This window comes from Macrobrachium nipponense, chromosome 3 (assembly GCF_015104395.2).
Source record: "Macrobrachium nipponense isolate FS-2020 chromosome 3, ASM1510439v2, whole genome shotgun sequence".
Classification (NCBI taxonomy): domain Eukaryota; kingdom Metazoa; phylum Arthropoda; class Malacostraca; order Decapoda; family Palaemonidae; genus Macrobrachium; species Macrobrachium nipponense.
In genome coordinates, this window is record NC_087202.1 from 119,090,391 (window position 1) to 119,118,039 (window position 27,649).

General features: G+C 40.6%; 1 protein-coding gene across 7 annotated transcripts in view; it reads right to left on the reverse strand.

Moving 5' to 3' along the window:
- Positions 1–27,649, reverse strand: part of LOC135222004 (fatty-acid amide hydrolase 2-like) — a 351,694-nt gene that overhangs the window by 167,640 nt on the left and 156,405 nt on the right. For 5 of the 7 annotated variants that reach the window (XM_064260114.1, XM_064260117.1, XM_064260115.1 and 2 more), the window contains one exon: positions 9,205–9,386. In XM_064260114.1, the coding sequence (XP_064116184.1) occupies positions 9,205–9,386 (182 nt within the window). Of the gene's footprint in view, positions 1–9,204; positions 9,387–10,351; positions 10,503–13,011; positions 13,149–27,649 lie in introns of those variants that run through there. The other 2 variants (XM_064260121.1, XM_064260120.1) reach the window with 2 other exon arrangements.

Consider the following 27,649-nt stretch of genomic DNA (forward strand, 5'->3'; position numbering starts at 1 on the left):
TATATATAACATAATTATATAGATATATATATATATATATATTATATATATATATTAGATATATATAATATTATATATATATATATATATATATATATATATATATATATATATATATATATATATAAAGGCGGTCCCCGGCTGGGTTACGACGGGTCCGGCTTACGGACGTTCCGAGGTTACAACGCTTTTTCTTAAATATTCATTGAAAAATCCGCCCTGGGTTACGACGCTTGTTCCGAGGTTACGACGCTGACGCTTCCGACGCTCAGAGTTAATGACGATTTTAAAAAACGCATACTATGATAAGAATCCTTTATAGTTTAGCACAGTATATTAATAAAAATAAGTTTTTGGTTAGATTACAACAAAAATTTGAGGTTATGATGATTTTCGACACTTTTTATGTTGTATTTTTTAAATTTTTTTTTTTTAGTTCACGCTCACCTTTCCTTGAAAATGAACCGATGATACGGTTGGAAATGTTGGAATTCCATTACGCCCTTAGACTAAGATTTGTTAACCACTTTTGTTATCATATCAATAATAACTAAAATAATAAATAATAATAATAATAATAATAATAATAATAATAATAACTGTAATTACAAAATTCATATGTGATAGTATTTCAAAGAAATACAATACGTACTAATCTATCATGTCACTTTTAATTAAGGTTAACTCTCTCTCTCTCTCTCTCATATCTCTCTCTCCGCTCTCTCTTCTCTCTCTCTCATTTTTTTTGCCACACAAGATAATAATGTGTCATAATGGTAACTCCCTCCCTCTCTTTCGCTGGAAGTGTTATAAGTATTTTTTGAGAGAACAGAGAGATAAACACACACTCTCTCTCTCTCTCTCTCTCTCTCTCTTTTACCGAGATGAAAGAATTTTTATGGTACTAGTATGTAAAATGTTTTATTGATAAGTCAGTTATTTAATAATAATAATAATAATAATAATCAATAATAATAATAATAATAATAATAATAATAAAACTTTAATTACAAAATTCATAATGGTCGTATTTTTTAAAGAGATGAAAATTACCTTTTCCATTTCACTTGTAAGGATAATTCCTCTTTCTTACTGAGATGAGAGAATTTTTTGTTTTTATGGTAGATGCACGTTGTGTTTATATATTTTCAAATAATAATAGTAATAATAATAATAGAAGTAGTAATAATAAGATAACTAATTTCAAAAGAAAATTCTTCCCTTCGTCTTTTTCTGTATCAATTTCCCTACCTCATAACTCCAGTGACACTCGGAGCTTAACAATGCCATACAATGGTCAACGAATTTAATGGTTTTATTTATCTCTCTCTCTCTCTCTCTCTCTCTCTCTCTCTCTCTCTCTCTCTCTCTCTCTCTCTCTTTTGTATTTAATGAAATATTAACAGTAATTTGTAAATACAGTGTTGCACATGAAAAAAGTAAATTAATGATAATTTTAGAGATACGGCCCCTAAGAAAAATTGCAAATTAGTGAAATTTTCCCTGTGGATATGTTTTCAAGAACGTTGTTCCGCCTTAAGACTATTTTCGGGTTACGACGCGTCTTAAGAACGGAACCCCCGTCGTAACCCCGGGACTGCCTGTATATATATATTTCTTGTTCTCTGGTTATTGTATATCAAAAGGTTCAAAAGTTGAAAGGTCAAATAATAGGGTTATATAAACAATTTCAAAGGCACAAATTTCATTGAGAAAGAACATCATGTATAACTAATTAGTTTCTGGGCTCAGCCCGTGTCGCTTCATGAAATGTCCCTTTAGCACACATTTCTAAGGTAAATTATTGCTAACATACCAGAGAAAAATGCTAAATTGGAATGTCAGAATATTCTGACTCGCTCACCTTATATAAAATGTGTCGGTATGGTTTCTGGGGCGAGTGAAACCACTACCACGGGTCTCTTACCATTTAGATCCATCCTTCTTCGAAATCCCCCTACCTGAGAGGCCGCTCCCAGCTACGACTACTACTAGCCCCTCTACCGGTCATCCTTTTCGTTAGCACCATCTTGCTCACACATATTTTTTCTTGTGTGTTTTTGTGCTTTCCTTTTTGGATTTACCTACATCATGGAACGCCAAGCCATCGCTGCATCCAAGTTAAATACTGCTAGAAGTGTTTCACCTAATTTTAGCTATCCAGGGGCCCGTTTAACCATTTTTATTTAGGTTATAAGACGGCCTCCTTCGGCCTTGTTGCCTTGTCATCTGGTGCGGCTCGCCCCACGTGTTTCATTGTTTCATGCTTCTTCGGTCCTCTATACCGTTGTAGCTTGAATATTTAGCAGTAAATATTTTCCATTATTTATATTTTGCAGCTTTACCATGTTATTTTATGCTTAGCTTTTCACGGGGATTCCTTAAGCTCTATTGAGCGCGTAGCCTACATCGCTCCTTAGCTCAGTGTTCATGCATGCATGTTCCTTTGTTTTAGGTCTGTATTAGGCTCACTTAGGACATTGGTCCTTCCTTTTAGTCCTGACCACCCTGGGCACCGCCCTCCGTTCCTACGTATCGGCAGAGGCCAGCTCCCTGAGCTGTTAGTTGTCCTCCCTTCTCGGTTGGCTCGTCTAGCTTCTCCAGGACCCTGCTTTCTCTTTTTCTGCTTATTTATCTTCTTTACCTTCCCGTGTTGTGTTAGGCTGTTTTTATTCATGCTATGAGACGGTTAGAGGTAGCCTAGGCCACCTCAGACCGCCTGGCCTGCCTCACCACGTGGCCTACACCACGTTTGCAACGAGCCAGGCGATCGCCATGAGCCACCCGGTTGCTGCTGTTCCCCACACTTCCTCCCCGCCCTGGGGGGGGGGGGGGGGGGGGGGGGGGGGGGAGTTCTGCTCGCTCCCGTTGCCTATGGCAACCATTCGAGCTCCCTCCCTTCTTCCCCCTCTCCACTGGGGGGATACAGGAGTTAGCAGGGGGGACATCCGACGCTGGCTCGGCTCGTACCGCTCTCACCTTTCGGTACTGGGGGAGGGGGCTCCCTGTGCAGTCGGTCTCGGCTGGCCACTCGGCTCGGCCGTGCTCGGACCTCCTCGGCTTCCGATCGAGCTCTCTCTCACCCCGAGTCACCACTCCTCCATTCTGCTCCGGCGGCTGGGGCCTCTGGCTCCGCCAGACCTCAGGTTTGGTGACTGCAGAGAAGCTCCGCCACATGTTTTTTCCTTATGCATGTTACTTTATTTCAATTTTGATTACTTACATTCTTTGTATTCTGCTAAGTTGACGGAGTCCCTGCTCACCATCCGGGTTCTCCACCTGCTTATCTTGATATCTGTTACGGCGGAGTTACACTCCTCCGCCAAAAATTTTTACTAGCCCCCACCTGCTCCTCCCCCGCCGTTCTTGTACTCCTCGTTCCGGCGTATAGACTAGGTAACTGCCTCGGTGAATTTCCATCTCCGGTGTTGCCGGAGACACACTGAAACTAGTTTACCAGTTCTATCTGACACCCACCACTCACGGCAGGAGAGCAAGTAGAGGCCAATCTTTATTCTGTCAAGTAACTCCGGTGTTATGATATATCACTTCTTGGATTTAGTCCAACTAGTTAGTGTTGATACTCATGTATCTGTTCACTTACAGGCCACCCATTGCCAGGAATCTGGCTGTAACGCTGTCCTGCAGGATCCCTGTGGGCACGAGGTCTGCCGTACGCATGCTGCTGCGCCATCTGCTATAAGGAGATAGCTGTCTGGCATTATGAGACTAGCCGATGCCACAGCTCCGGGAAACGGAGCCCATGTCACTCCTCCTTCCTGGTATGGAAGATCTATGGCAGATCTCCCGGCCACCTTTTCGGTCGGGAAATTAAAGCCGGACTGCGCTATCATACGGTTCAGCGAACAGCTTCCTAGACTTCCAGACAGTCTCATTCAGGCTGAATCTGACGCTCGTACAAGGCTATCTAGATCACTCAATACTCTGGTCATGACAGAGGTTTCGGCCGTTACTTATGGTAACGAACCTCTGTTCAAGTTAATAGCCAAATCACATTTACACACTGTACAATGTGATTTGTACGATTTCATCGTGGCGAGACATAACTGCAGGAAACATGTTCTGCAGGAAGCCACCATTCGTCACGAACCGAATAAGTTGCTGGCGGCTTCAATCTGGGGTGCTGACCTTTTCCCAGAATTGGTCGTCAATTCGGTTCAATATGAGGCGACAAGACTCAACCAGAGTCTTAAGGTCCGCTGGGGCCTCTCCAGTAAGAGGAAACCGGAGTCGACTTCTTCGTCCAAGAAAGTCAGGAAGCCTAGGAAATTCCAGCCTTTCCAGGCTCCCCAGCAACAGCAGGTAGTTCAGGCAGTGCCAGTTTCTCAAGTGCCACAGCCTTCTACATCAAAGACACAGCCTCAGCAACAATTTCTGCTGCTGACTCCTCAAGGTCAAGCTTCCACCTCCTTTGCTGTCTCTCCGGCCTTCAACCCAGTGTTTGAAGGCCAATCGTTCCAACCTTTCAACAGGTTCGGAAGAGGCAGCAGGGCTAGAGGTGCCTTTCACCAGAGAGGCGGCGGAAGAGCATCCAGCCGGGGGAAGCACTTACGGGAGGGCGCGGGTCTCGACCTGCCCCGAGCCAGTGAGAACCCTCAGGTAGGAGGGAGACTGTTCCTCTTTCGTCACAGATGGAGGTTCAGCAGCTGGGCACAGAGCATTGTGTCCAAAGGCCTAGGATGGAGCTGGACCAAAGGCCCTCCTTCATCCAAGATCTTCTATCAACAACCGACAACGGAATTGGTAGAGTATGCCCAAGAACTCCTTCAGAAAGGGGTAGTGTCAAAAGTCAGGCATTTAAAGTTTCAAGGTCGCTTGTTCAGCATGCCAAAGAAAGGCTCAAACAAACGAAGAATAATTCTAGACTTGTCCCGTCTAAACTATTCATCCGTTGCGACAAGTTCAAAATGCTGACTATCTCGCAGGTGCGGACCTTACTTCCCCGTGGGGCCGTCACCACCTCTATCGATCTTACAGACGCATACTATCATGTTCCAGTGGCAAGACACTTCCGCCCGTACCTAGGTTTCAGGCTAGGGAACCAGGCATTCTCCTTCAAGGTAATGCCCTTCTGGCTAAATGTAGCCCCCAGGGTCTTCACGAAATTAGCGGAGACAGTAGTTCAACAACTCAGGTCTCAGGGAATAATGATAGTTGCGTATCTGGACTATTGGCTCGTTTGGGCAACAAGCATCGAAGAATGCCACAAAGCAACAGTCAAAGTAATCCAGTTTCTGGAACACTTGGGGTTCCAGATAAACAAGACCAAGTCCCGGTTGACACCAGACTCTCGCTTTCAGTGGCTGGGCATTCAGTGGGACTCAAACTCGCACACACTATCAATTCAGTCATCAAAGAAAAGAGAAATAGATAAAGCAACCAGACAATTTCTCAAGTGCAAACAGACATCTCGAAGGAGCCAGGAAAGGATCCTGGGCTCTCTTCAATTCGCCTCAGTAACGGACGTTCTGCTGAAGGCAAAACTCAAAGACATAAACCGCGTCTGGCGCTCAAGGGCAAACAGCAAGTCCCGGGACAAGTTGTCCGCTATCCCGGCGATACTACGCAAGCGCCTCCGCCCTTGGGCGGAGGTCAAGAATTTATTAGTCAATTCCTCTTCAATTCCCTCCGTCGGCATTAGTTATCCACACGGATGCTTCACTAAGCGGCTGGGGAGGGTACTCTCAGTACAAAAAGGTACAAGGGACTTGGTCCCTTTCATTCCGCCGGCTCCATATCAATGTACTGGAGGCTATGGCGGTATTCCTCACCCTGAAAAGACTTCAACCAGCCAAGGGATCTCACATCAAGCTGGTGTTGGACAGTGCAGTAGTAGTACACTGCATCAACTGGGGAGGCTCCAAGTCAAGCCGTGTGAACCATGTCATGATAGCCATATTTTCTCTGGAAGCCAAGTACAAATGGCACCTGTCCTCCACACACCTAGAGGGAGTGAAGAACGTGATAGCAGATGCCCTGTCTCGCTCAGTCCCACTAGAGTCGGAGTGGTCTCTGGACAGGCGGTCATTCAATTGGATCTGTCAACAGATTCCAAGGCTCCAGGTGGATCCTTTCGCCACAGAGTCGAACCACAAACTTCCTTGCTATGTGGCTCACAACCAATGGAAGAAGATCTACATCTTTCCTCCAGTGAATCTTCTTCTGAAAGTACTGTGCAAACTCTGGACCTTCAAGGGACAAGTCGCCCTAGTAGCCCCCAATTGGCCCAAGAGCAACTGGTTCCCACTCCTGTTGGAATTGGGTCTCCGGCCTCAACGGATTCCCAATCCCAAGCTATCACAACTAGTGCAAATGAAGACTGTGTTCGCTTCCTCAGGAATTCTCAAAACCCTAACTTTATGGACTTCATGAAGTTCGCAGCCAAAAGGGATGCTGATATCGATCCTCAAAACATCCTATTCCTAGAATCGGATAAAAGAGAATCGACCCTTCGTCAATATGACTCAGCTGTTAAAAAACTAGCCATTTTTCTGAGGGGGACCGAATCTCCAACCAAGACTACCAACCTGGCTATTTCCTTCTTTAGATCATTATTTGAAAAAGGTTTAGCAGCTAGTACTGTTACTACTACTAAATCAGCACTAAAGATCTTCCAGTTTGGTTTTAAAATAGATCTAACAGACTCCTATTTTTCATCTATCCCTAGAGCCTGTGCTAGGCTCAGACCATCAGAGAGGCATAATTCTGTGTCATGGTTCTTAAATGATGTTCTCAAACTGGCCTTAGACACTGATAACAACTCATGTGATTTCTTGCCCCTCCTGAGAAACATTATTTCTTCTAAGTCTGGCCTCAGGAGCCAGGGTGTCTGAACTGTCGGCTCTATCTAGAGACTCAGGTCATATAGAATTTCTCCCTTCAGGAGAAGTTTTACTTCCTCCAGATCGTCAATTTTTAGCTAAAAATGAGGATCCATTAATGAGATGGGCCCCTTGGAAGATCCTCCCACTTCCTCAGGACCCGTCTTTATGTCCAGTTACTGCCTTAAGAGCATACCTTACCAGGACAGCCATGAGATCCTCTGGCCCTTTGTTCATGAGGGAAAAGGGTGGCACCATTTCCTTAAAAGGGATTAGGCAGCAGATTTTATATTTTATTAAACAAGCCAACCCAGACTCGTTCCCCAAGATTCACGATATTAGGGCAGTAGCTACCTCAATCAACTACTTTCAGCATATGAATTTTGATGATCTGAAAAAGTATACAGGCTGGAAATCTCCGACAGTGTTCAAACGTCACTACCTCAAGTCCTTAGAAGCTCTTAAATTCCCAGCAGTGGCAGCGGGAAACACAGTTTCTCCTGACACTGCTTAAGTAGTATTAGTAATTAGATCTAGATCTCCTTTCTACCTGCCTCACTGACGTCCTTCCTGCGGTTCTGCCACCATGTAGCCTTTTCTATGCCTTAGGTGCCATAGGTGCACATATTGTGATGTTTTCCTTATTTTTATGCTAGGATTACTCATGCAAATCTTTGAATTTGTGATATTGTATTTAATTTTAAGATTAATGTAAGTTATCATAATTAATCTTCAGTATGTATTATAATCATTTATAGTTCATAAGTCCTTCTAGATTATAGTACTTAATTTTTAAATGTTTTTTTATTTTATCCTTACACATCTTACATCCATATTCAAGCTTGTGGCCATTTCTCTGGTACTATTTCACGAAGCGACACGGGCTGAGCCCAGAAAAGGGATTTTGACGAAGGGAAAATCTATTTCTGGGCAAGGGCCCGTGTCGCCCAATGAAATCCCACCCTGCTTTTGTTTCCCACCCTTGGGCCCAAGCTTGACAGGCTAACTCCAAGGATGACCGGTAGAGGTGCTAGTGGTGGCGTCGGGGGCGCTAGTAGTAGTCGTAGCTGGGAGCGGGCCTTGCATCGGCCCTCTCAGGTAGGGGGATTTCGAAGAAGGATGGATCTAAATGGTAAGAGACCCGTGGTAGTGGTTTCACTCGCCCCAGAAACCATACCGACACATTTTATATAAGGTGAGTGAGCCAGAATATCCTGACATTCCAATTTAGCTTTTTTCTCTGGTATGTTAGCAATAATTTACCTTAGGAATGTGTGCTAAAAGGACATTTCACTGGGCGACATGGGCCCTTGCCCAAAAATAGATTTTTCCTTCGTCAAAATCCCTTATTTAATCCCTTTATTACTGGATACAATCTGGTTTATATTAAGGCTCCCATTTGAAGACTTAAAACAATTTGGGTATGTAGTGCTTACTCGAATTCAGGGGTGACGAGCAATCTGAAATCACTAATATATACTTTTATTCCGAGATTTAATTTACATACTGGCTAGAAACAGTTAACAGACTCATTCATTAAGATTATGAAGTTCTGGTAATGGAGGGGTTAATCCTTTGCCTCATTACAATACATAATACAGGCAGTCCCAGGGTTATGACGGGTTTGGCTTACAACGTTCCGAGGTTAAGTCGCTTTTCAATTATATTCATCAGAAATTATTTCCGGGGTTACGCCGCCTACAACGCTTATCAGGCACAAGAAATATGACACCAAATATGCAAAATAATCAATATTTCAAAGTTTTTTATGAAAAATGCAATAAGAATGCAGTTTACATAGTTTTTAATGTACCCAAAGCATTAAAAGTAAGGTTTTCTAAGAATTTTTTATGATGTTCCGGCTTACGACGATTTTCAGCTTACAACACGTCTCAAAAACGGAACCCCCCCCTCGTAACCCGGGGACTGTCTGTATTGTTTTTATTAAGTACTAATCCCAAGAAAAATGAGATACCGGTACACAAATAAAAATAAGATTACGAAAGGACCAGAGTTTGTTTCTCAGTATAGATCAACAAAACATTCAACTTGTCAAAAAAAGCACAAATCCCTTCGCAAGTTCCAACTCATACTGGACTTGGACCATCTGAACAAAGTTAAAATGATAATTTTAATACAAATAATATTCAATATAATTATCCTAGAATGAAAAGTGGTACAGAAAATTATTATTATGCCAGCCTAGAAGGATTTTAAATTCCTATACTAATGACAAAAGTATCAGTTGGTATCGCCCAGAAATTCACCAATACCGATACCACAAAAACTAGTCGATACCACAGATACTGATACCGTTACTTAGGCACATCCCTAATATATATACTGCATACTATATACTAACTTTTCTAGTCCTAATCTTCACGGCAAGGGTTGATGCAGAATCTAGAAGGATGAGATTCGTGATTGGTGGGAGAGGTGTATGGTGATTCCCTCGATATACAATCCAAAACACCAATCTTGAAATAATCTCCATTGATATGCGGACAGTTCGCAGAAAAAGGTCCAGCCACTTCATTCTGTTAACTGAAATGTCACATATGAAAATGAGGGCATGTCAAACTGACAATTTTTGGGGAAAAATAAATATTAACAGACATTTTCTCTATAAAAATAAGTTTGTAAATATCTGCCATTATTATCATTAGGTCAAATGATCATTGTAGGCAAAGGTTAAATTAATAATACCACCACTTTCCTTAAAAAGTCTTTCAATCGTTACTTGTACCGAAATCAATTTCATATTTCAGTCTTCAAATGTACTAAAGCAGTAATCACAAATGAGTACAACTACGTAATTTTATATGTATATGAACAACAAGGTATACATATGTACAAATAGCATTTAAAATGTGAATAAAGAATATGTATACAGAAATTTAGATACTTTTTAGCAAACACATTCCTGCTCTGGAACCATAACTTGAACGAAAAAACATAAGACCTATTGATTATGGCAAGCAAGCCATTAATTTAACAGCATAAAAAATTAGAAATTAATAAAGGCAAATTAGAAAAAAGGGCTTAAGACCACAACTATTATCATGCATTTAAAGAAATTATAGTATTTCATTTGACTATTGCAATAACAATATAAATAATTATTATTACATAATTATCAGTCTAAACACTACTATATTATACGATCTTACATAATGGACAATTACTTTACGTGCATTTTTTAAGCTCCTAAGCAATACAGGGAGTTCAGCAAACAGACACTATGTAATCAATAAAAATTCTAAAATATAAAAAGAAGTATTCCCATTGTTTAAACTTTGTCCTTTTCTAGTATTGGACCCTAATTCACCAACATATCAGCTGGGCCATGCCTTGGAATCTACAAATCTGACTTAGTGAACCTCTAAAACTACATTACAGTATAAATGATGTACGTATCTCAAATTTTTATGCTTTTGAAGATAAAAAATTCCAAACATATTTAACAAAAAAAAAAATCCTGTAATTTCAAGAACATTTTTTATAAGTACCTTTCAGGCCGCAAGAGGAGCCTATCAACAATAGGCTATCAAACACCCACAAGAGGAGCCTATCAACAATAGCCTATCAAACACAAGTAAAAAACAACTATTAACTACAATTATTCTGCAGTACTACAGTTAAACAGTAACAGAGTTCAAAGTCTTTGATTAGCAGGATCTCATTATCTTTTCAATCATCAAGTTATCTGTAGATACAGTACTCATTATCAAAGATTACAATGAGTACCAGGGGTAAGGCTTTTAATAATTAACAGAATTCAACTTGTGGTTCTCAACATACAATTGGTTTAGTGTACTGTAATTAGAGTATATTATTTACGATGAATAAAAACAGACAGTTTCAATATGCTCACCATGTAAATAAGCACAAACACTATAGTACATAGTACTATGTAATTATCTCTTTTAAAAGAATAAAGGCAATAAAAGCCCTATCTTATCTTAACTCTGAAGTAAACAACGCAGGAGTACTTTTCTATACATACATAATCTAAGATAATTTACATGCACTCACTGAATACCAAAACTGATTCATTGCCAGATTTTCATAGCCTTTCAAAACCTTCAATGTAGAGGCAGTCCCCGGTTATTAGCGATCCAGTTTTATGGCACGTGTCTAGAGCCAAAATGCACCAATTTATGATTATCAGAGGCAATACATACCTAACAGGGGAACCATTAACCAGTTATTGCCAAAATCTGGTTATCGGCGCCAAAATCTGGTTATTGGCGCCAATAAGCGCTAAAAATCGCTGATTTTCTGTTATCAGCAATTTTCACTTATCAAGCTGTCCGAATAGAACCCTGCCTATTTCCAGGGCCTGCCTGTACAGTATATAAACCTAAAAAAGTTATGAACAATACAACATCACCAGATAAAAAGACAGGAAAGCTATTTGGGTGTGTTTAATATTTTTTTTACTATACAATACAGTGTAACACACACACACACATACGTACATACATACACACACACACGCTATAAAATAGCAAAATATCAAGTTCCTATACTACGGCCATTCACAGATGATTATCATTTACTTAATTCAGCTAACATTATACTTTATGTTTTACATAAGTTAACCTATATATAGTATGGTCCCCATATATGGGTGATCGGATTGCGCGATTCCCCTTTTACGGAGTCGCTAGTTCTCAAAAATAGATTTTCTGTATCTGCGAAGCTGTTCTAATTCTACAAGTCACGTGCCACAAAACATATCAAATCTATTGTCTCTTCAAGTATTTTAGAGGGGGGGTTTGCTGATATCTGAGAAGGGGGGGAGAATGTGAGAGAAAGATTTCCTGCTCAGCCATTGGCTAAGACGGAAGGCTCCGCCTCATGCATTTGTGATGTCATAACCTTCCTTCTGCAAAATAACTCTATAGAGGATGACAGAGGAGTTTGAAAGTTCTTTGGCAAAGGATGGGTAGAGGAAATTCCACCCTAAAGGTTTTTTGAAGATTTTTACAGCAGGAAATGACTGTACCTTTTTAATGTTTTATTTATCCATAAGAACAATTTCATTAGAAAAAAAAAAAAAAAAAAAAAAAAAGTATATTACATAGAAAGTATTAAAAATGGGTAGTAAAAAAGTTTAACAGGGTAAGTTGCTATTTGCCTTGGCTGGAATTATTCCCATAAGGTATGTGTATCGAAATCTGTGATTTTCCAGTTCTGCGAGGCCGTGGATTGACCAAATTCTCACATAATTGGGGACCATACTGTATATGTAGTTTTCATGTCAGCCATTTCATGAACAAACCATCACAAACAATGGCTGATGCTACTAGATAATTCAAAAAAAAAAATGTTCATAAAGACAACTTTTTTTATATTCTAACTGTGAAGAAGCAGTAAGAAATGATGGTAAAGGACAACCACATTCTTTTAAAAGGGAAAATTTATACAGTAGTACACAGTTTGATGAGGTCTCCGCAGTTCCCTACGGGATTCCATTATAGTTAATGATTTCATGTGCTCTCAAAAAGAACTATTGCTGGATAGTTGGTCCTTGGGATATTGACATTTCTTATGTACAGTACATTGCAGTACCAATGCGATTCACAAATGAACAAGAGCACTACAACAAACTCCCTCTATTAGATATTTAAATAACAGACCATAACTTCAACAATAGTGTTTTTGGAAAAAAGACATTGACAAGTCAAGGCACAACATTCCATATTACCTGTCTCCAAGTCATTGGAATGACTTGGCCCTGTGTAGTTGCTTGATTAGCCAGGGTTTTATGCCATTTTCCTCTTCTTCACCTTTAAACATTAATTGCTGAATTTAGCCAAATGAAGGGATGCAAATTCTTTTTACACTATTGAAATAAACATTGTGTATAATTTTGTGCCCTGATTTGTAAATGTCTTTTTCCAAAGAACACTATCATTAAAGCTCTGGTCTGTTATTTAAAATATTTATAAAAGGAAGGGAAGTTGGTTACAGCGGTCTTGTTCACTTGCGAATCGTATTGCAATGTACATAAGAAAGGACAATATCCAAAGGACCAACAATCCAGCATTTGTTCTTTTTGAGAGCACATGAAAGCACTAGTCCTAATGGAACCTCATGGGGACCATAGAGACCTCACCAAAATGACATCTTTATGATAAAATTAAGTTTTAATTTTACTTACCCAGTAACTATATAGCTAAGAGTTTCACTCGCCGACAGTTAAAATCCCAAAATTCACAGGTCGCACTAATTTTCAATTTTTTTTTTGGTTAGGTAACAGTGCCCCACCCACTTTCAGGTAAGAGAGAGGAACAACACGGCAAAGAGCTCAGTTTGTTTATGCTCATCGACAGAAATACATGCTGGAGGGACAGAGGGAGGGCTCCAATTATATAATTAATGGGTAAGTTTAATTATACAACTTCCCCAGTAATTATATAGCCCATTCCCACAATGTGGGAAGGTCGGAAGCATGGATAATTCAACCTCAGATTCATAAAAATACATAGACCAAGAACAGAAAAAACTTTGCCAACATTAATTAAAATGTTTTTTGATTCTTTACCTGATAAGTGTTATAGCAGGAAAATACTGCCTCTCGTTATCAGTCATCTTATCATGTAACAGCGTGGTGGTATAGCCATGTAGCACCTATTACATACTGGGACCTTTGTAGCGAAGGACAATTCCCATGGCTGACAATGGATAAAAAATAATTGCCCCTGCCCAGGGCTCAGTACCAACTTCACCAGAAAAGAATGATGCCTAACCAACATAATAAAATACCTTCATGCTTCCCATAACAAAACCACACCTGCTGCAAGAAATGGAACCAGGGTACTGTAGTCTTCATAGACCGTTTCAGTGTCTCGGAGATAATGCAATGCAAATATGGATTTGCATTTCCAAACCATAGAATTAATAATAGAAGTAAGAGATAAATTTCTCTTAAAAGCCAGAGAAGTAGCTACTACCCTGATTTCATGAGCATTAGCCCTGCAGACCAGGAGAATGTCTTCCTTAACTGAAGAATGTGCTTCTCAGATGACGTCTATTAAGAAGAATGTTTGAGCATTCTTAGATAACAGTCTGGAGGGGTTTTTAACAGAACACCAAAGACTGCCAAAATCTCTGCGAATGTCTTTAGATCTGTGAAGGTAGTACATTAAGGACCTCACTGGGCACAGAGTTCTTTCCTCATCGTCATTACCCAGGACTTCTGTCAAACTAGGGATCGAAAAAGAGCACGGCCAGGGATTAGATGGAGACTCGTTGTTGGATAAGAACCCCAGGGAATATGAACAAATAGCATTCCCTTTCAAAAAGCCTATTTTCTTATCAAGTGCATGAATCTCACTAATCCTTTTAGCAGTCGCTAAGGACACTAGGAAGAGAATTTTTCTAGTCAAGTCCCTCAGATTAAGTTCATGCATAGGTTCAAAATGAGACCCAGCCAACTTCTTCAACACAAATTCCAGATTCCAAGGCACCATAGGAGAATCTTTACGATAAGAAATATCAAACGATCTAATGAGATCAGAGATGTCTGGGTTGTAGGACAAGTCCAAGTCTCTGTGACGGAGCACTGTTGCTAACATGGCCCTATAGCCCTTGATGGTAAAGGATGACAGGTTTCTTACTAACCTCAAATGAAGCAAGAAATCGGCCATGTGCATCACAATAGTCTTAAAAGAAGAGAAGTTAGAATTCTTACACCACTCTCTCAAGATTCTTCACTTATTCTGAGACATGTTGCTAGATCTCCTACACATGGCGATAGCCTCTGAACCTCCCTTAGAAAACCCTCTCTTTCTAAGGAATTTCTGGACAGTTTGAATCCTGTCAGGGCCTGAGAAGACAGGTTATTGTGGAATCTGTGGAAGTGTGGTTGTCTGAGTAGCTGCTTCTATTGAGTAAACAGCCTCAGGAGGTCCACCTATAGATCTACAAGATCGGGGAACCATTCCTTCGATGACCAGAAGGTTAATTGATTGATTGTGAATTTTCTGGCGCCACAACTACCAGGGTCACCGACGCCAAATACTAAGTGTGATCTTTTAACTTTTATGATATATTAAACAAAATTTTAATTTTTTTTTTTTTAAAGATACATATAAATTTTATTTTAAAAAAATAAAATAAATTTCTGATAAAAATAAGAATAAAATTCTGATCAAATAGAATTCTCATACAAAGAACTGTTAATTAATCTGAACAAATAACAATAAAACATAAAAAAAGGGATAAAAAAGTATATACTAAGACAGCACAGCTGTCAGATATATTTGAGAAGACCAGCTTCTTTAATAAAAGAGATAACGTTATTAACACACATGCTTTCTCCCAACAGTTTTGCCATGCTATAATTACCACCTGCTTCACTACTATAAGCTAAAAAAAGATTCCTAAGTTCCACTAGACTGGGACACTCAACCAGCAAATGCTTAACAGTCAGTGGAACTAAGCAATCATCACAGAAGGACTCATTCTCCCCATCCATCAGATAGCCGTGAGTTAAACGCGTACGGCCAATAAGTAATCTACATAATACAACCTCCCACTTCCTTGGTATTAGGTCATATTTCCAAGGGTGTGTCTGTCTAGTAATTTCTTTAATTTTATTGGGGCCTACTCTGTCCCACTGAAGTGGCCATAAATGCTGGACGGATTTCCATATATCAAAGAATGTATCACGATATGGAACAGGGCATTTTCTCAGTACCAAAGTTTGCGCAGCTGATTTGGCTAGCTTGTCTGCCTCTTCGTTTCCCAATATGTTCACATGGGCAGGAACCCAACAAAATGAAACAATGCTGCCTCTATATTGGTGCAAGAAGATCCACTGCAAGATCTTCAACACCAAGGGATGATCAGTATTAAAGACTTCCAGGGACTGTAATGCACTTTTGGAGTCACAAAATATTGTGTAGCTACACACTGGGAATGTTACAATATGTTCCAGTGCTACAAGGATGCCATACAATTTAGCTGTAAAGTTTGAGGCAACAGAAGGAAGTGCACCTCTTCGGTTAAAAGTTTCGCTAAAAACTCCATATCCAATGCCGGCATTGGACTTGGAGCCATCAGTAAATATAAAACATGTATCTATATGCTCTGATACATGCTCTAAAATTATTGCCCTCATTTACTCATCAGATTTATCCCTCTTTGCTCCATTGAAGTACTGCAGAATTTCACATCAGGTAACCTCCAGACAGGAGTACTTGTATACACAAAGGGAATACTAATGGGAAATTTTTTAATATTTGTATCCTCTAAAAATTTTTTAATTCTATAGCTAAAAGGAGTGGGATACCTTGGATGACTTTCGTAAAAACCGTTAAAAATATTTCTATTTGCCACAGCAAATGCCAGAGATTTGGGGAGTCTTTGCACTCTAAACCAGTACCGAAGTAATGATGACTGGCGATAGAGTTCAAGGGGCATCTCTCCTGCATCAACTATCAAACTAGATATTGGTGATGAACGGAAAGCTCCTGTGGCTTTACGAATACCTAAATGATACACTGAATCTAAAAATTTTTAAGTTAGATGAGGAAGCTGAAGAATATACTTCACAACTGCATGACAGCTTTGACAAGATTAAAGATTTATGAAGCTTTAGTAAAAGATTTCCATCAGCTCCCCAACTGGTGTGAGAAAGCACCTTCAAGATGTGTAGAGCTTCTAGGCTCTTTGCTCTTATATATTTGATATGGGGGACCCAAGTCAATCTACTGTCAAAAACTAGGCCTAAGAAGCGTGCTTGTTCTACACATGGGATTCTATAGCCATACAAATAGAGGTCTGGATCAGGATGCACTCCCCTGATCTGACAGAAGTGAACAGCAGTAGTCTTGCTTACAGAGATTTTAAAACCCTGTTTCTCAGTCCAACTTACTATTTTATTTATTGTTAATTGTAACTTTCTTTCGGCTACAGTCATCCGGGTGGCAGCAAATGATATTGACGAGTCATCCACAAACAGTGTCTTTAAGACTTCTCTTGGAATAACAGCTGCAACACTGTTTATGGCCAGAGCAAAAAGTGTTACACTGAGGACACTGCCCTGGGGAACACCTTCTTCTTGGCACCTTTTCTCTGATAAAGTACTGCCAACTTTAACTTTAAAATACCTGTGATGTAAAAATGATTTCACAAATAAAGGTAATTTGCCTCGTAGACCACCATTATGCATTGTCTTCAGAATCCCATGTCTCCAAGCAGTGTCATATGCCTTTTCTATATCAAAAAACACTGTCACATGGTGACAGTGTTTTTTGATATAGAAAAGGCAGAGGCTTCAAGTTGCAGTAAGATGTCCAGGGTGGAGTGCATTTTTCAAAAACCACACTGAGAAGGTGTTAGAATATTATTGTGCTCTAGATACCACATCAGTCTTACATTTACCATTTTTTCCATCAATTTACATAAACAGCAAGTTAAAGCAATGGGACAGTAACTTGCGGCACAGAGAGGATCTTTTCCAGGCTTAAGGAATGGTAACATGGTAGCTAATTCCCATATGCTAGGGTAACTGCTTTCATCCCATATTCTATTGATGATACTGATTATAAAAAGTTTTGTGTTCCTTGAAATGTGTTTTAAACATTTCATAAGGAATCTCATCTGGACCAGGGGCAGTGTTCTTGCTCCTAGCTAAAGCAGAGTCAAATTCCCTTTCAGAAAAAGGCATATTATATGATTCAGCTTTCTTTGCTGAAAAGTCAAGTACCTGTTGTTCTTCCATCATTCTGAAATTATGTCCTGGGGAACTATCTGATTTCTCAGAGACTTGAGCGAAGTGTTCTGAAAACGTATTACTAACTTCTGTGGCATCAGTGACATGATTATTATTCACTTTAAGTACTGGAGGAGGATTGGGTGTAAATTTACCCTGAATTTTTCTTATTTTCTTCCAAATGCTACAGACTGGTGTTCTGCTGTTAATAGTGGATAGATATCCGGCCCATGCTTGTCTTCTGGCAGCTTTCATGGCTTTTCGAAATCGTGCCCTACACTGTTTGTAAATTATGACATTGTCCAAGGTGCAGTGTCTACGCACCTGATCAATGATGACTTTGTAGCTCGGTGTAACAGCCTTAAGTCTTCAGACCACCACAGTACTAGCCGTCTCCTGAATAGTCCTTTAGTTCGAGGAATCGAGTGTAGACCTGCAGTATTTAATGTTCCATTGAGTAGATCAATGGCATCATCTACACTTGGAAAATCTTTTGCATCCCCCTCCAACTCACTCAAATCTTTGAATTTTCTCCAACTTGCTTTCTCTAAACACCATCTTGGTGATCTCGGGATAGGTGGACCATCATTGGTGTTGATCACAATTGGAGAATGGTCACTGGTATGCCAGCCATCACTTGTTCTCCAAGTAAAATCAACACTGCAGTTGGAGCTACATATTGAAAGGTCGATGCAGGACACTGTGCCTGTCTGAATGTGATAATGTGTAGGTTCTCCAGTATTAAGAAGACCTATATCTTCATTTTCTATTAGAGATGCCATTATATTCCCTTTTTGGTTTGATGTTACATCTCCCCACAATGGATGTCTACTATTGAAGTCACCAAGTAGAAGAAATGGCTCTGGTAGTTGCTGCATCAAGTATTAAGTTCTCTTGGGAGACATGGCTATTAGGTGGAATGTAAAGGGAGCATATAGTATATTGCCTCCTTAAATTAATTCGTACAGCCACAGCTTGAAGTGGAGTATTTAGTTTCACTTGGTAGTGTGGAGCATCTTGACGGATGTAGATGCAGGACAAGAGGTATATTCACCTAACATGGTCTCCTGCAAACATACCACTACAGGAGTGCTCATAGATCAAAAGCTTCACTTCCTTATACTTCCCTCGCAGTCCCTGACAGTTCCACTGAATAATGAAAGTGAATTTTATTCATGTTTAGGACCAACATTGTGATTCCTTTTTACAAGACTGGGAGAGTTCTTTTTTCTACTAGGGGGAGGCATTTGTTTTGTTGGCTTCTTGGGAAGAGTTATCGCCTTCGTAGAGCCAACATCTTTTCCTTCAATGTCTGACACCGAAGGGTTTTTTAGTTTCTTCACTCTCCATCTCTATCGAGACGGAGAGAGCAGAGGTGTTCTCTAAAGAGACCACCTCAAGTGTCTGTATTGCTGGCAGTTGCCAGCTCTGCCTCTAATGAGGCAGAAGTACCAGTGAGGACTGGCACCAGTGGACCAGCATCTGCTGGTTTGTCCTCCAAAGAGGAATTGGCACCAACAGAAGCTGGCACCAGACCAGCAACCACTGGCCTTCCCTACAAAAGGCAGATGGTGGAGGGTGTATCTCAACTGGCACTTCAATCTTCTTCAATTCCATACTAGGGTCTTTCTTGTTGGTTCTGGTGAACCTTGTCTTTACATTCTCATCATCAGTTGACTCGAATGATTCAGTTAGCTGTCTTTTAATGATTCTTTATTTGATTTTCCTTTTGTGCTCTTGATTTGGATGATTTTGTGTCTCTTTCTTTTGGTTTCTTAACTTTGCTACTACAGAAGCAAAACTTAGACCAGGTCTTACAGTCTTTGCTTTGGCTCTCTCTCATGCTTCCTTAAATGTTGTTCTTCTATTACTCTAATTGCTTAGATTTCCTTTTCGAGTAAATATATATCACACTGCTGAGACAACGATGCACGTCCCTCACCACAGTGAACACATTTAGGTTCCCTGTCGCACACACCATGCTTGTCATCTCCACAGTTGACACAAACTGCTCTCCACAGTTGACACAAACTGCTCTCCACAGTTGACACAAACTGCTCTCCACAGTTGACACAAACTGCATGATTTTCTTGCAGTTTGGATCAACACGATTGTAGGGTGTCCAAAATGCTGGCAATGAAAACACCTTCTGGGTCTCGGGATGTACAGCTTTATCTTAAACCAGGCTGCAGAGACATATTCTGGAAGTCTTAAAGTACCAAAAGTTAATATTAAGGTAGGCCGAGGTATTCTATTTTCAGCCTTCTTTGACATCCTTTCCACCTTTATTACACCCTGGTCTTTTAATTCTGTTAAAAGTATCTCCTCAGATAAAGCCATCAACTGGGGGGCATAAATTAAGCCCTTGCTGGAGTTCAGGCTGGAGTGGGGAGTGTACTCAACAATAACTCCCGCAAGGTCTGACAATCCCATCAACTTAATGCTCTCCTCTGGGGAGATGCTTTCTACAAGAAGCATATTTCTGTTTTGGGGCGTTATTTTTGGCCGTCTGCCACAACATTTCACAATTTCCCTGTGTACTTGAAAAATGTCTATATTATCACCTTCAAGCTTCAAATTCAGGTATTTATTAAAAGAATTGGGTACAAACACCCCAGGAGCTATTTCATACTTTTTATTTTTCTTCATGCCAAATGGTTCCAGTGGGACAATACTGGAGCCAGATGCTTTTTGTTGAGATTTCCTGGTCGTATATCTACTTGCATTGCTTTGGGTCGTCAACTGTGTCCGTCTGTCATTCGGCCCAGGGGTACTGCATTGATCAGGGGTACTGCATTGATCATGGGGACTGACCATGAAAAATTGATGAAAGCATAGGGTCGTCAGCAGAAATAGGGGGGTTGCCATATAATGAAAAGAACATAGTTCATCCAGATATTTCCCCATACCCACCATGGAGTCACACTTAGAGGACGGGTCATCCCTTTAATTAGGGTCGTCCTAGGGGTAGTTACCGGATATACACCCTCTCCCCAGTGCTAAGGCGTCATGATGTCCGTCGAGATCAGACCTGGCACTGAGGATAGGGTTTGACATTGAACTTTCCCCACGCTCGACCACGTCAGGTACTAGAGTTCTACGGGTGAGGTGGCATGCCGTCCATCCTCACCCTCCTCCAAATCCCAAGATTTAGACTAAATCATGTCCAAAACCAAGCCAACAGTCATCATCACAGAATCCATACCTTATAGGGGGAGGAAGGCAGAAGGATCAAATGTTTTAGTAGGAGGAAAAGGGCTGACTTATTTAGTTGGATCAACAGCTGGGCACCAAAGTCAGCAAGAAAGCAGTTCCCACCAGGCATCAGGGCCCAGCTGCTGAACCCTAAACCCCCCCCATCCTTGGCAAGGCTTCAGCATCTGGGGGGCGATGGCCAGAAGGGGGCCACCAAAATCAAAAAGACATTGCTGTGTACCAGGAACTTGTTTTCAGCACTTGCCTTATCAGGCTGAACAGAGGGAAAGCATACAATTCTTAGTCTGACCAGTCCAGAAAAAAAGCATCCACTGCCCATGCCTGTGGTTCTGGAACTGATGAACAAAGCAGAGGGAGACAACAGTTCCAAGACGTGGCAAAAAAGACCATTGGATCCAAAGTTCATTCCATCGGCAGGACCTGTTTCTGACGACTTAGCTCATTCGCTAAAGTGTTTAGCTTCCCCTGGATGAACCTGGTGACTAAACACATTGTTTCGTTATGCCCAAATGAGAAGATCTCTTGCCGCTTCTTAAACAGAGAAAGACAGAGTCCCTCTTTGCTTCTTGACATACGAGAGAGCAGTCATGTTGTCCACATAGACCACTATCGTCTTGTTTTCTACTTCTAATACGAAGGACTGAAGGTCTAGGTGTATTGCCTTTAGCTCCCTCACACTGAGAAGCAGAGATCTTTGCTCTGGGGACCATACCTCCGAGATTTCGCTTTACTCTAAGAGCGCTCCCCATCCTAGGTCTGACGCATCTGAAAAGTTCAGGTCAGGGTTAAGCTGAAAGAGAGACTTGCCTTCCGACAGTCTCATCTCTGAATTCCACCAAAGAAGGTCTTCTTTTATTTCCTGTGTTATAGAAAAAACATGGAAGTCTGGAAGCTCCTTCCTGTTCCAGCTTGCTTTCAGAAAGAACTGCAGGGGTCTGAAATGTAGCCTACCGAGCGACAAAAACTGCTTCATCGATGAAAGAAACCCCAGCAGACTCATCCAATTGTAGGCTGAGCATTCGTTTAAGGCCAGAACTTATTGAATCTTTCTTATGCAAGAATCTACTCTTTTCTGGGTCGGAAAAACCCAAAAACTCAGTCACTATGATCATTCCCAAATACTGAATCTCCTGAGTGGGAATAAATTGAGGTCCTTCGCACACTGACTCTCTGACTGGGCTCTTAGGAGGCAGTCGTCTAAATAAAAGGATATTCGTATCCCCTGAAGGTGGAGCCACTTCGCAATGGGAACCATTACCCTGGTATTTACTTGAGGTGCCGTAGTCAGTCTGAAGCAAAGAGCACAAATTGAAAAATCTTGACAGGACTGTTTGGTTTGTTTCCAAATTGAACTTCGTCTTTACAACAAAGACATGCAGGGTACTGACATCCAGGATGGGTCTCCAGCCACCCAATGACTTGGGGACTACAAAGAGACTACAAAGAACCCCGGAGAGTGATGATCTTGAATGAGTTCCACTGCTCCCTTTCTTACAAGGGAAGTTACTTCGTCCTCTAGAGCTGAAAACCTCTCTGATCCTCTTGAATAAGCTGTTAAGATGACTGGCATGCTGACTAAGGAGGGCTTCCTGAGGTAGAGGGATAATGTAGCTTTTCTTCAGAACCTTGACAACCAAAGTTTCTGCCCCTTTTCTCTGCCAAACTTCCCAATACATTAGAAGTCTGGCTCCTACACTTGTGCAGAGAACGGCGTCCCCATTCACTAAAGGAGCCCCTCAAAGACGTTTTCTTGAAGGATTTTGAAAAGAACCTCACACTTCCTCTTGATCTTGCAAGGGATCTCTGTCTGGCCCAAAAGGACTGGCCTCTTGAGGGAAGAGTTGCTTCAAAACCATCACTGGAGGATCTTAGTTTTTTTGGAAGACTGGGCAAGGAGATCCTGCGTACATTTCTACTCCAGATCTGAACCAATGCCGAAAACTGTGGCTTCAGGAAAAAAAAGTGTCTCTTATCTAAGGGGGAGAATAACAGCTGATCTCTAAGAGGATGTGATGAACGTTGACGTGTACGAATACCACAGCTCCCTCTTCTTGAGCATTCCCATCGTGTAGAGAAAGGACAAGTCATGGGAGCCATCCCAAATCCCCTTATTGATACATGAGGAAACTCTCATCCAATTTGCCCGGAGGTTCTCCAAAAGCAAAGGCCAGACCTAATCTTGTGGGCCAGAGTGCCAACAGCCAGTCAAGAAAGTTGAAAACTTCAAATACCTTGAAAATGCCTTTTAGAAGATGCCCCAACTCTGAGGCAGAAAATAAAATCTTCGCCAAAGAAAAAGCCAAGCGTCTGGCTGCATCTACAAGACTGGAAAAATCTCCCTGTGAAGAGGCACAAACAACCAAGGAAGGAGCCTCTTTCATAGTGAAAGACAACTATCGCCACCTGGAGATTCGAGACAGTGGAAAACAAAAAGAGGTCTTACCTTATTCCCTCTTTTCAGAAAGCCAAGTGTCTATCTCTTTAAAAGCCTTCTTAGCTGAGGAGGACAAAACCATCTTCAGTATCTTCGAGGGGTTCGAGGAAGGCATACCATCCATAAAAGCCGATTCAGGAGACGATGAAGTTGGATTGAAAAAAAGATGGATATGCGGCAAGCAGGAACTTCATTAAAGCCACATACGCTCAAGAGGGAGCCTCTTGATTCTCTGTAGTTTTGTCTTCAGACGAAATAGAAGATAGATCCACATCTGCTGGAGCCTGAGGTGTGGCCGCATCATCCTGTGTCCGTGTCGAAAAAGCCTCTATAGGAGTTTGCTGCACTGAAGAATCTGGAGGTGTCTGAGGAGACTATGCCGAGGGATCCTTGACCACTATTGGCACTAGCTGAACTGTGGGCACTTGTTGGACCATCGCAGGTACTAACGGAGTCATGGGAGGGAGCTTGAACTGAAGAAAGAGATTTATTCAGTAAAAGCAGAATACTCTCGAGCTTTGACTGAATGGGATCTACTGTCTTAACAGCAGAAGCAGCAGCAGTAGGAGCCAAAGGAGTTGATGGGGGCTCCTGGCGATGCAAGCAGGCGCTAACTGGTGTGCAAAAGAAGGGAGCTCGGGTGGTAATGGGCGCTTGACGACATCTGATGGGCACTCCTGCACGACAGATACAAGGGCTTGAAGAGGAGCCAAAGAGTGATGATGAGCCTTGGGCACCAGAAGAGCGTCAACCTCCGAGAGGCAATCAGAAGAAAAACACTCTGGGTTGTCCCAATGACTGCAAGAAGGGCATGGATCTCTAGGCTTCTTAGTAGGAACCACTGGAGCTGCATCTGAAGTGCCTCTCTTCAACGGCCAAGACTTGCTCCCCGAAAGCCACTGGCACCGTGGAGTGGAGTCATCCAAACTTGACAATTTATGCACATCCAAGGCGAGACATTTCCAAAGTCTTTGTTGCAACTTGGGAAGCAACAACAGGTTGAACTGAGGGAGCAACTGCTCGTGGGCAGAACCTCACCGACCTCCCCCTGGGCTACCAGTTTGACTCCTCCCCTGCACTGGGAAGTGTGACAGTGACCTTTGCCTAGGAGTGTCGATGGTACGAACAGCCACCTCCTCCATTGACACAAGACTATCACTTTTTGCTTTGTCCATTAGGACCTTCACAGATGGGGGTGGGATCGGAAGAGCGGAAGCCTGCAAATGGAGATGGTGGCATAGCATGAGAAGTGGGAGCGGGAGCTAAAGATATAACAGGAACACTCGGATCTAAATTCAATTCAGAAGAATCCTGGCTAGCTGATTTTGAATTAGCCCGAATCAAAGCTTCTCTCTTCCTATCCCTCTCTAATTTCTTTATATGAGATTCAAAACTCTTCCACTTCCTTTTGTCCCAGTCAACACATTTATTACATTTATTATCAAATGAACATATTTGCCCTCTATGATTAGTATATAAAGTGTGATTATCGTACAATTCCTTGGTTAGCCTAGTCTTGCAACCTCTAGCGCAATACCTAGAGCTAGCAGAACCTGTGTCCGACATTGTCGAAAACACTAAAACCTGACGGTCACCAAGGAAAAAACAAAAAGCAAAAACAAAAAACTAGTTCTTTATCGAAGTCCCTAACGCTGTCTGAAGGATTTAACAAGATGGCTAATACAAGAATAGAGTACTTAACCAAACTTACAAGGAAATTCAAAAAAAATTTCAGGAATAACTGCAACCAACAACCATACCATTGGCTGGCAGAAACAAACTGAGCTCTTTGCCGTGTCGTTCCTCTCTCTTGCCCCGAAAGTGGGCGGGGTACTGTTACGTATCCAAAACAAATAGAAAATTAGCGCGAACCATGAATTTCAGGATTTTAACTGCCTGCACGTGAAACTCTTAGCTATATAATTACTATGAAACTTGTATAATCAAAATTGGTAGTTGTTCCTGGAATAGGCGAGGGGAAGGGGGCACAACAATATGGGATTTGGAGCCTAGGAGGAGCTGAAGTTCATGCAAATTTCTTAAAATTTTACCCTTTGTCCTTACCTCAGTGACTTAAAACATTCTCCTGCACTTGTAACCACTTACTGAAGCACATTCATTTCTTAATATGGTACATGGAAAAACTTCGTAGCTACTATAAACATAACATAATTTTGTTATGTATATTTATATATATGAAACTTGGTCACTACCACTTTCCTAATGGGATACAACATCAATTCATAACTAAGCAGAGAACAAAAATAACACAGACTACGTTTATTCAGGAACATTTTCTTTCCAAGTCTATGTCAGTAGAAATAATACTGAAAAAGAATTTCATACTTATGTGTGGAAAGAAAATAAGATTAGAACAATTAAAATAAGCCTGCTCACCGACAGCCCGATCCTACAATACATCATTATCAGGGAAGAGAAAAAACAAGAATAAAAACAAAGCCTTACCAGTAGTACAAAACAAACGGGAAATAAATGCAAGATAAACACCGAACATAAGAAAACAGATGAATAATATGGATTATTTAGCAGGTCTGTTACATGACTTGTTCTCTTTTGAGCCCAAAGAAAGATTGAGGATGGAGTATATAGTAAACAACTTTGACAGTGGCTTCTCACCCTTCTGGAATTTTAAGTTTCTTCCCATATTAAATCTCAATTGTCCTGTCCTCCAAAATACCAAGGATTTGGATTTTGGTTTTCAGGTAAGATGTAACACGACACAAACACATATCTATACATACAATTAAAATAAAAGAATCATTACATACTGTCCCATAATATACGTAAATATCCTCAAGCTATGTATACTACAAGACTTACCATACATTTGAGTATGTAGGAGAACTCAAAAATGCTATAAAAAACTGAAGAGACAATAGCAAAACAAATGTAGTAAGAAATGAACATCACACAGATAAGAAGGAAAAACTCAAGATGATAATGACTAATATAATCCTATGTGTTTCACTTATCTTGTGATGCTTTACATCCAATCTACACAATTCACAGGGAGTAGCATGCAATATTATCAGTTTGCACAATGCATAGAGTTTACCCAAAATATATGTGATTGTGTGTGTGTCTGAAATAAATCTAAAGCGTATTAAGTACTTCAGTTTTTCTGTCATAATATCTGAATGCCTGACAAATGTGCTAAAGGGTAAAAACTAGATTTCAATGTTGCTGTAACAAAAACACTGATCACAATAAACAGGCTATTAAATTCTGAAGGTTTTCTTAATGCATTTGAAAGCCTGCATTTTGTAAGATCCCAAACATACATTTATCATACAATTTGTTTTTGTCATCCATTTTTTTAATTTTTGGTGAGAATTGTAATGAGATAAGACAAAAGATTTGTTTAATTTGAAATAATCCCTCATTCAAAAGCACCTGTAGGCAGTTGCGGCTCATCAGTAGGCACTGCGGAACTGCAGCACCCCCTATAGATTTCAAGTAGTATATGCACAAAATTATGAATATATACATGAATATGCAAAATTAAGGATTGATTATCAATAATCCTAAAAAAATTATTACCATTCTTTTGTTATTGTAAATGAAAAAAAAGCAAATGAACGGAAACAATATGTGGAACTGCAATGCTCAGCAGTTCTAATTTTACTAGCAGGGTGATAATGTGGTAACCAGCCCGTGAGTAAAGGGGATTGGAGCACTGCCCTCTCAAGCAGTATTAGTCTAGCTGTTGGAGGGAGAAGGTGTGTTTTGAAATTTTTTTGAAATTTGTCAAAGCTTAAGCAATATGTACTATTAGTGATAGTGATCAAATTAGTGACGATACTGATGATATGTAATGCAGAATAATCAACTCAGTGGAGAGTTGTAGTAAATGGGGAAAACATTATAACAGCCTTAATATTAATGAGTAAAATTCAAAATAATAGCTTTCGGTAGCGGTTCTGCAGCCTTCCTGAGAGAGAGAGAGAGAGAGAGAGAGAGAGAGAGAGAGAGAGAGAGAGAGAGAGAGGGGTGTGTGTGTGTGTGTGTGTGTGTGTGTGTGTGTGTGTGTGTGTGTGTGTGTGTGTGTGTGTGTGTGTGTGTGTGTTTATGCAGTTAATATCATGGAATTAAAAAATAAAATTAAGTAATAAACAACACGCCTATGAATGATAGCCACGAGCCACCACTGCCTGTAGGTGAATTTATATATGCAAAGGATTTTCTATAGCTTTAAGATCATGATGGATAAAAGCATGTTAAGATTATTAACAGGAAAATTTAAAGGAATCAAGGCAGTGAATATTTGTTAAAAATGCTCTCAATTTTAAGAATAAGTAAATTTTAGCACTCAAAAATATATACCATGAGTATTTCATACCTCACTTCAGTTTGTTACAAGCAAATGCCACAAACACCAAAGCTACCAAAAGGCACACTAAATATAAG